The sequence below is a fragment of the Parasteatoda tepidariorum genome, chromosome 3, assembly GCF_043381705.1.
Source record: "Parasteatoda tepidariorum isolate YZ-2023 chromosome 3, CAS_Ptep_4.0, whole genome shotgun sequence".
NCBI classification, from domain to species: domain Eukaryota; kingdom Metazoa; phylum Arthropoda; class Arachnida; order Araneae; family Theridiidae; genus Parasteatoda; species Parasteatoda tepidariorum.
The window spans coordinates 89,624,510-89,641,389 of record NC_092206.1 but is presented as its reverse complement, the minus strand read 5'-3'; the positions used below and the strand labels follow the sequence as shown (position 1 = coordinate 89,641,389).

The 16,880-nt window shown below is 34.5% G+C and overlaps 2 protein-coding genes across 2 annotated transcripts; one reads left to right on the top strand and one right to left on the bottom strand.

Annotated features, from left to right (window-relative positions):
- Window positions 1-5,182: 5,182 nt before the first annotated feature.
- LOC107450757 (uncharacterized) lies at window positions 5,183-10,859 on the top strand. The gene is made up of 3 exons (XM_043050070.2): window positions 5,183-5,321; window positions 9,515-10,735; window positions 10,784-10,859. The coding sequence occupies exon 2, from the start codon at window positions 9,540-9,542 to the stop codon at window positions 10,692-10,694; it is 1,155 nt and encodes a 384-aa protein (XP_042906004.1). The 5' UTR covers window positions 5,183-5,321; window positions 9,515-9,539; the 3' UTR covers window positions 10,695-10,735; window positions 10,784-10,859.
- Window positions 10,860-15,396: 4,537 nt separating this feature from the next.
- On the bottom strand, window positions 15,397-16,842 carry LOC139425297 (uncharacterized). The gene has a single exon (XM_071179271.1). The coding sequence runs from the start codon at window positions 16,840-16,842 to the stop codon at window positions 15,397-15,399; it is 1,446 nt and encodes a 481-aa protein (XP_071035372.1).
- Between the last annotated feature and the right edge of the window lie 38 nt (window positions 16,843-16,880).

The window sequence follows — 16,880 nt, the reverse complement described above, 5'->3', positions numbered from 1 at the left end:
GACCTTGGGCTCTGGGGTGCAGGAGCAGATGTTCCGGTCAGGTGGTCAGCCGAACACGGAACCCCCAGTGTTTAGTTCCCAAGCATGCTTGGTACTCATTTATCGACCCACTGAAGGGATGAAAGGCTGAGTCAACCTTGCCCGGCCCGAGGATCGAACCAGGGACCTGTGGCACGACAGCGCGAAGCGCTACCGCTCAGCCACCGGGCGTCATTATTATCTATTAGTTTTATAAATATTTAGATCTATGGGTAAACGGAAGTAATTTTTTTTAAGTAATAATTTTTTCAAACTAATTTTTATATTGTTATAACATTATATTGTTCAAACAAATTTGATGAATTCACAACCGTAATTAAATATTTTTGCTTACCAACCGGGCGAATACATTAAATACTATTTTTGCTTGAATCTCATTGTGCATGAAACTGTTTTTTAAGTCCTAAATCATTTAACAGATCTCTTTAACTGTAATTTATATCAGTATATCAATGTTATTTGCAAAAATAATAAATGTAAAACGGGTAAAAAGTTCAGACCACCTTTCTAAATAACTTCATCTTAAAATGTAGCGCAATATTGCATTGTAATAATAATTAAAGAAAAAAAAAAGACACAATTCTCTTAGTTTTAAACTCTTGAATTAAAAACCTAATATTATCATGTATTTATATTATTACGATAACGGAAAACAGCTTTAAATTAGGAATACAAAAATATTTATTGACAAACAATACTTTTATGACTTTTATTAATATTATGCACACAAAACAATATGGAAATGAATGAGGAAAAACTGGATCCTACCTCGTGATTTTCCGACTAATAAAAGTACACGGACAACAATGGAAAACTGCGACACAATCATTAGACTTTTATGCATAGTAGGATCATCAGCATCGGCACGACAGCCCTTTGTGTGCCTGGGCCCTCATTACTCCTTACCAGTTCTTAAGACACATATGCTTAAAAAAATGTTTTTGTTATGCAACAAAATAAACACGACACATGGCATTAGATATGGACCTTGCCCTACAACGCCATTTATGTTGTTCCTTGAGTTTACCTGATGAAAAAAATCAAAAAATATTTTATTATTAAAGAATATGCAATACACGATGTTTTTTTAAAATTAAATCTAAAATTATATTTTTCAATTGTATTAAAAAAATATTAGGAATTTCGGTTTTAAACTCATGTTTTAAGAAGCATATTTGAAAAAAAAGCATTTTGAAACAAAAATGTATTATTATTATCGCTCGATATTAGATAACTCGTTTAACTACTATGACAAAATTCATTCATGAAATATACTTCCCTCATGCTGCCAAAAATGTAATTATTTCAAATAATGCATAACAAGTATCTTTAAGAACATATTTCCATGAATACGAGGTAAAAGCTGGACATAGCATATTCCAGGTAGAGGCGTAGATTGATGAAAAAAATCTGTATTCCTTCGTTTAATAACTTTAAATTTTCATCAATTTACTTAAAAATAAAAATAACTTTAGGGAATGTTTCTCTCATTTTGTCATATTATCTTCATCAGTAGTATGTTAACGCGGATCCCTCAACCCCCGAGATGTTTCCTTCTTTTTTTGCGCCAGAGTTACATTAGAGCCATGATCACCTTGCTTTACGCTTTGTTTTGATCTTTTACCGTTAAATTCTGCATTTCATTCGTCTGTAATTATATAAAAAATTAACACTACCTAACAAATGAAATTAAACAAAAATTATCTAACTAGATTAATAAATGTGTCCAGATCACATATATCATGAACCACATACGCGCATTACATATATTAGCTAAGAGAGTTGGCTGAATAATGTCACTTAGATAATTGTCTATTTTTTTTTCACAAAAAAAAAGATACGTAAATATTCACCCATATTTCATTAATATGCCAAAAAATTTCCGTCTCATTTTACGTTTTTTTTTTTTTTTTTTTTTTTTTTTTTTTTTTTTTTTTTTTTTTTTTTTTTTTTTNCCTAAAATTTTTAACCCTCAAATAAAATAGATGTGAAACAAATTTATTTATATATATATTAAAGTTTATGTCTCACAAAGCTATACAAAAAATTTTGTTTTAGACATTTCTACTCTAAATGTAGAAATTGATTTCGTCAACTTAATCAAAAAACAAATCAATCTATCAATATTCTAAAGTTTATCAGGCTTCGAATATTTTTAACGCTAATTGCTATAATTTAAAGAAACCACTGCATCTTATATGTTTTTTTTCACTTTCCAGAAAGTTCAGTTTTTCGAACGAACGATAGTGAAATAAATGCTAAGGAACTCGAAAGCCCGAAACCAAAACAAAATGATAATTTTAATGAACTAGTTGGAAGCTCGACTAACATCAAGTATTGCGTCTCATCCAAATCAACACGATACATTTCCTGATGACTTTCTCGTTCACCAACATTTACCCCAAAAAAACGTTAAGCTTCCAAAAGCGTTGGTTTAAGCAAGTTCTGTGGTTGCATGTTGCGATATTGGAAGTTTTTATTGCATCAAATATTTTCACCTTTCCCCCGGAAAAAAAAAACACTTGCTTCCAAAACAGATGAAAGGGCTTTAAAAATTGGAAAAAAGCTCTGCAGAGATTCAAAAGCCATGAAAAGACTCATTCTCAAGTTGTATTCAGTCATGCTTAGCAATTTTCTACGATAAAAGCCGAGCAGCAAAAAATTGGATCACCATTACCAAATACCTCGCAAACTTCTGGATCACCATTACCAAATATCTCGCAAAACAAGGATTAGCAGTCAGAGCCAATGATTAAGGACCTCTTGACAGGTCAAAGTGTAGATAAGCCAAATCTGAAGAGAGAAAAATTGCACCCATCCGGATATTCAAAACGAAATCCTTGAAATATTTGGGAGAGAAATTTCACCTTTCATTTTTTTCCGTGATGGAACGAGAGATATTTCAGGGGTTAGCAAGAAAGTATTTGTATTAGGTGGGTAGAAGACAATTTAGAACCCCAAGATACATTTCTAGGATTTTGCAAGACTCCGGCAACAACTGGAGAAGACATTGCAGCACTCATAACTGATGTCCTAATGCGACTTCCCTTAGAAGGATTGAGAGGACAAACCTAGTTCAAAGCATCTTAATTGCGAAACAACCTCTTTGCTGATTATATCCTCGGAGTCACCCATTCTTGTAATTTAATCATGAAAAATGTTTGTGATTCTTCAAAGGAAGTGAGGAATTCCTTGGATCATTAACATCAATTGGGAAATTTATTCGCAAATGCTAAGGTGAAATCAATATTTACATTCTTTCAAGAAGATTTGACGCAATGTCCTGTAATCAATGCAGGTAGAATAAAGCCATTGTGTCCAACACGATGGATTTATAGGCATTCTCAAATCAATGAAGCTCTCACAAAAATATGATATAATCCTGAAAACCTTAGAAGAGTCGAAAAATTTACGATGGGGCAAGTGGCTTACTGAGCACTTTCCAAAATGGAACTTTAAAACTGATCATAGGAAAAGAAATAATTGAAATGCTAGAAACCATCAACAAATCATTTCTTGGTTAACACATTGTCAAGTTTATGTATATCTATTGAAGTTATGATTGTCAGATCTGCGAACTTTTCAAAAGTTTTTGAAGAATGTTCAGCAGCAATTGAACTGGAAGGGTAAAAATATACTGGAGGGTGCCCCTTGGGGAAATTGGCGACTTATGTTTGGCGCCATTCCTGTTTGCACGGAACACCGTGGTAACAGGAATGGCGGCCAAAACATAATGATATTTCAATAAAACATTGGAAAATTTCAGCAAAACATCGGCCAAAACTTTATAAAATTGCAATGAACCCAATATAAGCAAAATTAATGAAAGAAAGAAAAGGAAGAAAAGAAAAAACTCACTTCTTCATTAAGCTTGAATATCCTCAGGCACATAATTCTCTAATAGCAGTTAGGTACTGTCTAAATTTATCACGAATAAAATTTATCAAACTCCATCACCACATAAATTCGGCGAAATACGAATCGAAAATGGCGTCTGTGGTACTAGACTGGCGGTGACATTTTTTTCNTTCTAAGAAACCAGGCCTTGAGCTAACAAACCAGTATTTTGTTGGCGTCAGCGGGACGTTGACGTCATGCCGACGCCCAGATAAGGCGCTTGTCCTAAGAAACCAGACCTTTAGAAGAGCTAACATCGAAAAATTTACGATGGGGCAAGTGGCTTACTGAGCACTTTCCAAAATGGAACTTTAGGACTGATCACGGGAAAAGAAATAATCGAAATGCTAGAGACCATCAACAAATCATATCTTGGTTAACACATTGTCAGGTTTATGTAAATCTATTGAAATTACGATTGTCATATCTGCGAACTTTTCAAAAGTTTTTGAAGAATGTTCAGCAGCAATTGAACTGGAAGAATTATCACTTCCAAGGCCAGCTTACTGGTGCAGTGTTTGCACTTACAACCGATTGGCGATCTTGTGTGGGATGCCGCTATGGAACTTTACTATGCAGCAGATAAATACCAGATTGAACCGTTAAAGAAGGAATGCCTATCTTTTTTTAAAAGAGATTTATCAGACAAAAACATCTGTGATGCCCACCAAGATAAAAAGCTTCAGAAAAGTGCCCAGGGATATTTCTGCAAAAATTCCAGAACTATTTTACGCTCAACTGAATGGACAGATGTGTTATACAATAGAGCTGATTTAGCCTCTAATATTTCGTACAAACTTGCAGAAAATCTTTAAGTTTAAAAACTTATAGTTTATGGAACGGAAAAATTTTAATCTTTAAACATTAAAATCGAATAATATTTGTAATAAATTTCCTATATATTCCCCTGGCTGTCTGCCAAAATACTTGTATTGAAAATTACATTTCTACAGCTCACGGTGGCTAATTTACAATCCAGCTACATTTAACAACTTTAAAAATTGAAGAAATCGGTTAGAACTCGAGAAGTACCCTTTTCCGTGGCCTTTTTAAAGGATTAAATGAAATGAAACGCTTGGTGAAATGTAAAACGAAACCACGATAAACGTATCGGCAATGTCTCACATCAACCTTCGGAATTTTTATCACTGAAAAAAAAAAAAAAANCTAAGGTCATTAATAGAGTCAATATGCGTTTATCCTCAACGAACAAAAAAAAACAACAATCTGATAATTTTATGTCGGTGTAGCTTTATTTTGAAAGATAAAGACGTTTCTAAGATAATAAATGCTGAAACGAGATTACTAAATTAGTTACTTGGCAAAAAAAACTTGCGAGGACATTAATAAAATATCTGTTTAACTTCAGCTTTTTGGATCTATTTGTAAGTTATAGATTTTGTTTTAGCTTATGTCAAATTATGTTTCATAGTTTTAATCTTATCATTTCATATCAAATATAATTTTTGCGCCACAACAATCACATCAATAGAATTATTTTGGCAATAATATTTTTTGAAACAGATCAATTCAGAGAAACCAGCTTGCTCCGCTTCGTGAAAAAAATTTTTTAGTCATACCGAAGTTAATGTTATATTGCATGATTTACAGTTTAGTAAACCTGATTTAAAGTGACTTTTTCCCACCATTGCATGTAAATAATTCAAAAATCATATCGAACGCTTGCGACGGATGATTTATAATTTAGGAAATCTGATTTAAAGTTATTTTTCCCATCACTGCGTGTAATAATTCAAAAATCATATAAAGCGCTACTTTTTTTCTGACCTCTTGGGGACCTCCCTAGCCGAGTCTCACTGATCTACCAAACAATGTGCAAGATGGAGGTTGCTGATTCGAATCCCGTTGCAACCCAGGCTGTATCTTTGCAATATCCCTCTTTAATTTATGCTGTTGTTGTTCTCCTTCAACTTGACGAGGGCTCGTAAGCCGTCTTTGTAATGTGCACACAAGTATGTGTAACAATAATTAAATTCAGAACTCTAGTGGTGAGACTTTTAAAATATTTTTGTTTAAAAAAAATGGCGAGTGGGACTAGTTGTGCATTTATTTCGAATAATTAAAAAGTTGTGCAAAAGTATGTTGCTATCAGTCTTTTTCAGAAAGAGATAATGCATTAATAATCACCACATGTAGCCAACTACTATGCTTTTTGCAAAATATTTTATACAGTGTTAGGCAGTTAACGGAATTTTTGGTGTAATTTTGCCAACATTTCAAAAGATTCACAAGAAAACTGGATCGCAATGGCGTTTCATAAGAACTTTTGAATCATTTACATGTGAAAATCACACATACAAAATAATGAATCATGTATTTAAACAAACTTAACCACTAGAAGAATTTTACCCAAAAAAGCAGAAAGTTGGTAGACCTAGGTAATGTTAATTTAACAACTAATCGACCAAATAAAAAAAAATACGATCAGTTTTGGTTGCTTCTTCATTGTCTGGCATTTAAACAAATCAGATCTCAATAGGCATGGATGCAACAGGTGACTATAATTGTAAGTGGTAGAAACTCAGTTCCATTTTATTTATTTCATCCATTTATCAATTTTTTTTATATTTTATTTCATAAACGTTGTTGAACAGCCGACCCAATTTCCGGGTTTACGACTACTAATGTTGAACTCTGTAGCATTGTAATTTTAAACCCAATCCAGAAGACAAGGCAACTCTTAGATCATGTATTGGGAGAAATTTGTCTTCGTGGAGTACTTTTAGATGAAACTAACCCGCATTTGCCTTGCATGGAGAGGAAGATCACGAGAATTTTCCACGGTTAGCTTGACGGCTAGGAGACTCTAACCCATGATCAGTCTACCACTGAGGATATTTCACGTAGGCACTGTGATCGATGCAAGCCGGATGCGGAATTCGTATCGACCATCCATCGCTGGGATTCGAACCCGGTTCACGTCATTCTGTTTATCAATTGTAACTACCTCTAATCGTCTTTTAGTGCACAATTTATTATTTTACTTCAATTAGTTGGGAATATTTCCGTATCGTGATCTGTCACGCCAGCTACAGTCGCCAAGGTGCCAAATAGATTTTAAATTTGCAATAAAAAAATATGTAGATGTTTGCCCGGAGGGGGCTACGAGTTATGCCTTTCGAGTCAGTATCTTTCTGTGATGTTTTTCTTTCTTTCTTTCTAATTTCTCCCGGGCTGCTGCCCGGAAGTTGTTAACACTCAGGTACTATTCTGCCACAAATCACGATACGGAAATTTCCCCAATTAGTAACTAAAATTAATTATTCCCTTAGGAAATTTTTCCATAGGTTTGTCATAAAAAATTACCAAAAGATATTCCTGTGGGGTTTAGCCTACGGTAAACTTTTGCCTATGACAAATTTTGCCTATGACAAAATTTTGCCATATGCATATGGGAAATGTTTGCCATAAGCGTATATGGGAAATAATAATTGCCATACGTATATGGTAAAATTTTATCATAGGCAAAACCCCATAGGATTATCCTATGGTAATTTTTATATATACCAAATTTTCGCCATAAAAGTATGTTTTTTTTAATTATTGTTTATTAATTACTGTTTATTAATTTATACGTAGACAACAATAAACAAGAGTCGTTGAATTACTGGGAGTACTTTTCACAATGCTTATGCTACAAGAATAATTGCAATAAGATAAATTAAGGTAATAGATTATGCTATTAAATATATGAGAAAAGACAACAATTATATAAGAACTCTTACCGGACAAAACCCGGATAATTTAAATCTTATTTACGACAAAAATTAATTAGAAAACAATATAGGCAATAAAAGTAACGAGGAAAAAAAATGGAATGTACTTAGTACTAATTTTGTTGGTTCTCTTCTGTTCATTAATCCAAAATCAAATAACATCAAAGATTGAATACATATTGTAGAAAGGCACAAAATCTAACAATTGATGTTAGCGAAATTCACTCAACATTATTGTAGCCGCAAGAGCTAATTTCGTTCTCAAGTTGTTTATGAAATAGTAGACAAAGTTCAAAAATCTAGAAAAATGTTCTTGAAACTAGTAGGATATCGATTAATTTCAAGAATTGTAAAAATTATTTAGTCAGATATTCGAAAAAAATAAAAGTAATGACTGAGTTCAAAAATTCAAGAATATAAAATAAAAGCCTTTTGGAGAAATAATGCTCCGTCTGCGTTACGTGCATGCCTCACCGTCTACCTGTCAGCAGTGGAAATTTATGAAATTGGAATGCTATTTTTTCATTAACATAATCGAAAATAATTTTAAATAGCTATACATTCTTATAAGGTGGCCAAACTTTATGAAAAGGTACCATTGGTTTCGATTAATTAGTTTGAGTTTCAGTAAAACAAGCCAGCTTTCTTCCATGTCCACTCTCCCATACGAATGCGTATGGTTCTATTAGTTTGTCATATCCTATGGTACTTCACTTTAATCGTACCATAAGGCTATGGTGCCAAGCCATACAAATTCTATGGTTACCATAAGCTTACGGTGTCTTGCCGTAGGAATACCATACAAATTTCTATGGTAACTATAGGCGTATGGTGTCGTGCCATACGAATGGCATCTATGACAAACATAGGCTTTCAGTTGCTATGGTTGCCATAAATTACCATAGGCGTGCCTATGGCGAATATTTCTAAGGTCATTAATAGAGTCAATATGCGTTTATCCTCAACGAACTTTCAGTACAAAACCGGGTTTTTTTTAAATTTCAATTACTGTTCATTTTAATTTTATAGTGACAAGTTTTAAAAGCTTCATCCAACAAAAAAGATTTTTTTTTCAGTGGCTGTGAACTAACTCAGATACGTTTTTAAAAAGGAAATTGAATTAATAAATATTTGAATCAAAAATAAGCCAGCTCGATAATTGGTCAATTTATCAAGCTGGCCTTTTATAAATATGCACAAATTTTTCACATGCAGTGGTGGTGAACAGCAGAAAAAATTAGTTTAAAAAATTTTATTTCTATAATTATGAAAAAAAGTTTTCAAAATTATACTTTTACATTTATTATAAAAATTTGGACTAGATCCCCTACTTAAAATACAATCAGAGAAGATGGAAGCAGTTATTATTTTTTAAGTAATAATTAAATTATATATAACTCAAAAAAGTTAATTAAGTTTATTTAATGGAACTTTTTATTGTTAACCGATTGTACTTTTTATTCAAATTTCTAGCTTCTTTTATGTAAAAAAAAAATTACCATTTTTATTTCAGTATTTGTATTTCCACTTATTACTTTAAGAAAATATTAACCTCATGTATAAAATCAGGGTTGCTTGTGGTAGTAAAAATCATTTTCTTTCTACCTTGTTTTTCGCAAGAAACAAACGTCCGTAACTAACAAGACTTATTGACAGCTATTTTCCAATTTAAGAAAGTCTTGAATAAGCGTTGTAACTATTAATAAGTCTTGGTAGCCATAGTTCGTTTCATCTTTCCAAAATAAGTTGGATATGAAATGATTTTATCACCAATTTTTTTTTCTGGCTTTCAAAAAGCCTTGATGTTATACAAAACAAAATTAATGTTTCGTTCTTTTCAGAGTAAAACAATTCTGAAGAGTTATTATGGCTCGATCAGCTAGGCCCGATCATGGTTTTACTTGTTTTTGGAGAATAACAGATTTTGACATAACCAGTACAAGCTCAGATTGTTTGTATAAGAGTGAAAAATTCCGAATTCCAATGCTAAGTTCCTCGAGCTGGCATTTAGAATTGGAACATACATGGCGTGCATCCTTAGGTTTGTACCTTTATAAGGAGGATGAGAATAATGGAAATAGTAATATAGATATACAAATGTCAGTGTTGATGTCATCGGGATGGCGAACCAGATTTAGTCATTTCTTCAAGTTCAAACCAGGTGGTACAGGTCATGGTACTTCAGTATTAGTAGATTGGAAGAAAGCGTTTAGTAGAAATAATCATGTGCTGGATGGCTGTTTGACCGTTAGCTGCCATATATCAAATGGGGCTACATGGGATAAATATGAGCAATGCTTTTTAGTATCAAATGTAACTGACGATACATTATTTCATTTGCCGGCAATACTTGAATTCAATGACCTAGAACCAAAACATCTTGTAAACTTTCCTACACCTACAGTTACATTGACGGAAGCGTTTTATACGAGTTTGGCTGAAGCTGTAGTACAGAACTTGCCTCAAGGAAGAAAAAAGCAACACAATGATCGAAGTAGCGGGTATTCAGTGAAAGAAGTGGAAACTAAAAGTACTCAGACTGAAAGCATGGAAGATGGTCATGTTTTGAGAGATTCAGATGATTTGCTAAAACTATTCAAGGACAAAAGATTTCAATATGTGACACTGCGCACACCATCTAAGGATTTCGCTGTTCACAAAACCATTCTTTGCGCGAGATCTACAGTTTTCAACGCCATGTTAGAAAAAAATGCCGTAGTTGATATTGACGACGTACACAGTGACACTTTGTCTGTACTATTGCAGTATTTGTACCAGGAATCGATACAAATCAATGATCTAGAATGGGACGTAGTACTGAAGCTCTATTATGCAGCTGCTAAGTATCAGATAACACAGTTGAAGAGAGATTGTTGTTCCTATTTGAAGAAAAATTCAACTGATGAGAATGTCTGCGATCCTTCCATTTTTGAGGAAGAGTCAGAAATTCAAGAAACAGTGCAAGAAAACATTGCCTCCGAGGAAAGAGAATTAACCTCCAATGGAAGCTGGTGTTTTTAATTGTAAGAAATCATTAAAGGAACAGTAACTTATAGTCTGAGGTTACGTAACTATTATCATGTTCTACNGGTCTAACTTCTCGGGACCAGGTTACGTAACTATTATCATGTTCTACAAATAATAGTGAAATTGAGGAACAAATAAAAAGTGTGATTGTGTTGAGAATTATCGTCTGCTTAATTTTTAACTATGATCTAGTTCATAAAATTAAGTTTCAAAAGTGAAGGTTTTGTTTTGCTTTTTTGAGATTGTTTGTTCTTTTTTTGTGGAGAAGAAACAAAAAGGCTTTGAGTTAATATTTATTTATTTTTTAACATTAATTATATTTATATTTACGCCATTTTGTATTTTTTCTACGCCATTTTGTATTTTATATTATTGTAAATATAGAACTGTAAATTAAATCATTGCGTCTGTTGTTTTTATGGAATAATCAAGAACACTGACATGTTTAATTACATGACATGTTTAATTACATGGAATGACATGTTAATCTCTCTCTCTATATACGTTATAAGAGATTGTTCTTCTAACGATATGCAAGCACTAAATTTTATCCAGCTTTCTAACAAACTGGGGGTATAGAATCAATATTTTTTTTAAAATTATTCCATTGATAAAAATATCCTTTTATTAGTTTAACACAGCTGTTCCCATTTTTTTTACAGAACCCTAAATAATCAATCTTTAACGGAACTCCGATTTTATAAATGAAATGTATTAATTAAATTAATTGTGTACGTTATAACCAGTAAAAAACTATTTTTAAATATTTAATTACAGGTTTGAAGATTTTTAACTGTTTTGTTAATAATAATTTAAAATTTTGTTTTATGTCCGACAGTTGAATTCGTAGTCCTTGTGCGATATCTAGTCTAGGTATGAATTTATTATGGGTGTATATATAGTGCGGCTTTGAGGAGAACTCATCCAGACTAAAAGTTTGGGACTGTCTGTTACTATAGTAACAAGTACGAGCACATTTCTTATGGGGGTGAAATGGAGGAGAGAAGGTGTCGACTGGTTTACTCACGGAGATCTATGCCAAGATTAAGACAAAACTATTCACCCCACATCCCTAATCGAAGTGTCTTTTCCTCGTAACCATAGTACCCGCCAGGACGAGAGACGGCTGTCTGGAGGAGTTCTTCTGAAAACCGCACTATATGTTATTGTGAATGACCGAAATTGGTGATTGTTGACGTCCGCTAGTAAATGTTGACAATCACATAACCGCGTCGGTAAATGTCCAAAATATATACTACTTCTAGTTAAGTGCCTTTGCCCGGCATGCATTTTACCGGTACTCCGAACACTGATGTTTCCCCCAATCTATTCTCAGAAAATATTAAGATATCGAATAAATATAATATCAACGAATAAATTAATATAAATCAGATATAAAAAATATTTCGGACATTCACCAAATCGACTACGTGACTGTTGACATTCACGGTAATGTATAAACATATACTGAAAATAAATAAAATAAGAAAAATTATAGTTTATTTCGAAATGAAAACTTAAAAGTTGAAAATGGTTATAAGGGAAACGTATTTTTTTTATTTAAGATAATAGTTATTTTGTTTTGAAAGGCATACTCTGAAAATGCCATACTTTATAAATGCTTATCATAATTTGTTTAATACACTCTATAACACAAAAATCGACGCACCAAGAAGCAATCATTCGATTGCTTTGAAATTTCGCATGCATGAATGTTTTGAACAGATATGGCTGGAATGATGCCGACTGGGGACGTATAGCCTTTAGCGACGAATCCCGCTTTCAATTGTGTCCTGACGATCTTGAAGACATGTTTGGATACGCACAGGGCAGAGGGGGGATCCTGCCTTCACTATTGCACGCCACACCGGCCCTCAACAAGGCATTATGGTCTGGGGTGCCATTTCCTTTGACAGCCGGACCCCTTTGGTCGTCATTAGAGGTACACTTACTGCACAGCGGTACGTCGACGACATCCTAAGACCTGTTTTGCTACCGTTCCTTTTGCAGCGCCCTGGGCTGGTTTTTCAGCAGGACAATGCCAGACCACATACGGCACGTGTTGCTATGAACTGTCTGCAAGCTTGTCAAACTCTTCCTTGGCCTGCCAGATCACCAGATCTCTCTCCCATCGAGCATGTCTGGGATATGATGGGAAGGCGATTGCATCTGGCACGGAATGTTGATGACCTCGTTCGACAATTGGATCGAATTTGGCAGGAAATACCGCAAGAGACCATCCGGGAGCTTTATCGGTCTATGCCACGCCGTGTGGCAGCTTGTATCCAGGCTAGAGGCGGGTCAACACCTTATTGAACTTGTTACTGTAACTCTGCAATAAATTATTCAATTGTTCTGAAATTTTAATCATTTACTATTCTGTACATTGTCTTCCTATCCACCAATTTTCGTTTCAATCGGACAACTCCTTCTTGGTGCGTCGATTTTTTTGTTATAGAGTGTATATTGTTAGAAATATTAAATTTTCTTTTAAAAAATACTATTTTCATTTCTTTGGCATTTTACTTGAAATGATTTCATAAAGGAAAAATTTTAAATAAATTATGAATTATAGATTGGATCTAAATAATAATATTAATGAGTTAGTTCTATTTATGAAAAGAACTAACTCCCGGAACCCCTTTCACTTTGCCACGGAGTCAGGGGGTTCCGCGGAACCCTATAAGGAAACCAGCGGTCTAACTTCTCGGGACCCAAAAATTTAAGTATAAATGTTATGAGTACTTTCCAATTTAAAAGATATGCAGATAAATGCCGTTGTTGGAAAATCAAGTAAATATTTAAAACTCACTGATTGATATTCCCTTTCTTGCAACACGAATTCTGGTAGAAAAAATTTAGTCTAGCAACACAAGAATATATTAAGTTTTAGTGGAATTATGATTTTGAAGAAATTTAGTCACCCTACCAGTAGAGTAGGTCGAATTTCTCTAAAAATAAAGTATTAAAATTGGCAGTAAAGATGCAAGATCTGTTATATAACTATCTGTTATTAACAATAATAGAAAAAAATAATTGAACTAAAGTATTACTCTAATCGGTTGGCGATGCATCATGAATCGAATCAGTGATCTGATTCTCTTGATTCGAATAGTCATTTCAATCATTTTATTGGAATAACTTGATTTGAATAATTCATTTCTCCTCCATTTCAAGTGCTCAGTAGCCCACTTCCTGCGCGCTGTTAACGTGACACACAACATGGGTCGGGAACATACTGAGTGAAGGCGGTTTCGGACAGTTAATATCGTAACTGTGGTGCCAGTAGTCAAACGAATGTGTTAATGGAGAAGAATGGCATTTATATTTCGATGTCTCCGAGCCGTTAAATAACGATCTGAATTGCGCGTTCTTGCATGGCTGATCTTCTACTCTCCCATAAAACGGTGTCAGATCCTGAAACTCAAATAGCTTCTGCTACTTCGGCTTGCGTTTGATCACCCTCTAACCGGCCAACAACTCTTCAATCTTCGGTTAAATGACTTCGTAGAGACACCGCACTCATCGAAACAAAGCGCTTAATGAATGTCGATCATTCTTTGTGAAATCCTGAGGAATCAGTACTCAGAGCAGCCTCCCCTGGCAGCAATAACAGCAGTTATTCTCCTGGGCATCGAGTCGAACCGAGATTGGATAGCATACGGACGAGTACAGCATTCCATACAGCTTCAACATTATGCCACACTTCATCGACAGTAGTGAGTGACGAGTGGCGCCAGTCGTTCGGCAACCATTGACCAGACGTTTCAAATTGATTATAGAGATCAGGAGAACGAGCTGGCGGGCAACAGGCGAACATGTTGTGCGTCGAGGATGGTCAGGGCAGTGCGGGCAACATGCGGTCGTGTATTGTCCCTGTAACGGCTGCTGTTGTCCCGACAATGTGAACAAGTGCCGGTAATGAAAGCACCCCATACCATTACTCTAGGCGATGGGCTAGTATGACGGTGTCGCCAAACACGGATGCGGTCATCATGATGCTGTATACAGAATCTGGATTCGTCTGAAAAGATGACGTCATGCCATTTCTGCGTCCAGGTTCGCCGTTGATCACACCATTGGAGGCGCTCTTGTCTGTGATGCAGCGTCAAGGGTAGCCAAATACATGGTTGCCGTGCTGACAGTCCCTGCTGCTGCAAACGTCGTCAAATTCTTCGTGCAGACACTTATCTTGTAAATGACCCCATTTCTTGCCTCGGGGTTCGTGACGTAGCTGTGCGATCTTTTAAGGCCATGTGAATTGGCGATCACAACGCTTGAATACGCCATCTGGGGAGAGACCGGTTTCATGCCTTTGGCCCTTCCCTCTCAGGGTTGCAAAAAACTCACCTACCCAGAAAAACCCGGGAGGGTTTTACTGGGCAAAACCCACTCTGAAAAACCCACCCCAGAGTGGGTTTTACTGGGTTTTTCTAAAGTTGATTTCTTTTTTTATCCTCTGTTATATTAAAAAGATATTCTATTGAAATATATATGTAGTCTATCCTAAAAAAACTGAATCTATGGTGAAAATACTAATAACAATCTGGAGAAAAAAAATTTATTTGAAAAATTATTGAAGAAAAATGTATAGGTTTCACATAAAAAACAGAATAATTTGAGTATAAATCATACTACAATAAAAGTTTTTTCATTAGGTTATTAATTCAAAATAAACACAGACAGAGGAAATACATTATAAATAAATCAGGTTATCAGTGTTAGAATTCTTCAATCTTAAATGTCTATGTATTTTAACTAATTTTAACGCCTTTTGTACACCCAGTCTATTTCTCAATTTTGACCAAACCAGTCCACAAGTAGAAAATACTCGTTCCAATGATGCAGAGCTAGCTGGACAATTGCTTAGAGCAACCATAAAGTTGCAAAAATCTGTCATATCTCTATCATTAGTACGCATTTCCACCAATTTCCACCACTGTGATGCACTGAATTTTTTTATTACATCAGCGTTAAACATGCTAGGAGGAAATATTTCCGGGTCTTTTAATTTGTAGCTCATGAGGGGAATCAACCATTTTGGGTGTTCTGTTTCTAACCACTCCTCAGCTTTCTGTAACATATCAGAGGTTAATCTTTTTCCTGCATATTTAGGATCCATAATGTTTGCTAAATAATGAATTGGGAGAAGAGCTTGGTTCAGCCTTTTATCAATTTGTTTTTTATAAGCGCAAAGATTTTCACTATTAAATACATCAAGCCAAAGCTCAACAGCAGTAGATATATTGGTTTTTTCTGCCTGCATCAGATTTAATACTTCGCTCAGTTCTGATAATTGTTTTTGCATGTGCAATGCTTCTTTATATATTGCAACATTGTCCAAAATCCGTATAATGTTTGTTGGAATTTCTACTACGGCTTCAGTAGATATTTCTACAAACTTATGGTAATTCTTAATATATGTATCAATACAATGAATTTGAGAATTCCAACGCGTAGCATTAGGCAACTGTGGCATTAGACCACCCTTCTCTTTTAACAAACCATGGGGCTGATGAGTATTTCGAAAGAATTTTTGAACCTCTGCCACATGTTTGATAACATCCTTGTTTGTGATCTCATCAGCGAGGAGATTAATATAGTGTGCAGAGCACCCATATGTAACAATACCCTTGTGTTTCTCTTTTATAAGCTGCCTTAGTTTTACCATCTTATTTTCATTGTCTGTGCATATTGCAAAAACCTTTACATCCAAATTTTTTTCACAATGTTCTATATCTTTTTCTGCTAATTCTGCACAATATTCTGATGTTTTTTTGTTACTTTCACAATCAACTGCATTTAAAAGAAATGAAGAATTGCCTGTATGGACACATGTTGCAAGTACTGCATCCCTGTTTATATTTGACCATCCATCTAATAATAAAGTAACAGTAGCAACACTTTGCATTTCTTTCTTAATTTCATCTTCAATATTCTCATGCACTTCATCCAACAGTTTTCCTCCTAAATCAGTACGAGTAGGGCCAGAGTAACCTGGTCTCATTGCTGTCACCATTTCTTTAAATTCAATAGTTGTGGCAGCATTGAAAGCAATGTTATTTGCATAAAAGAATTTTGCAATTTTCAGATCCAAATTATTCTTTTGACTATCTGTTGTACTTACAGTATAATCATTCATTATACGTTGTCGCTTAGCTCTACTAAATTCACCCCTTT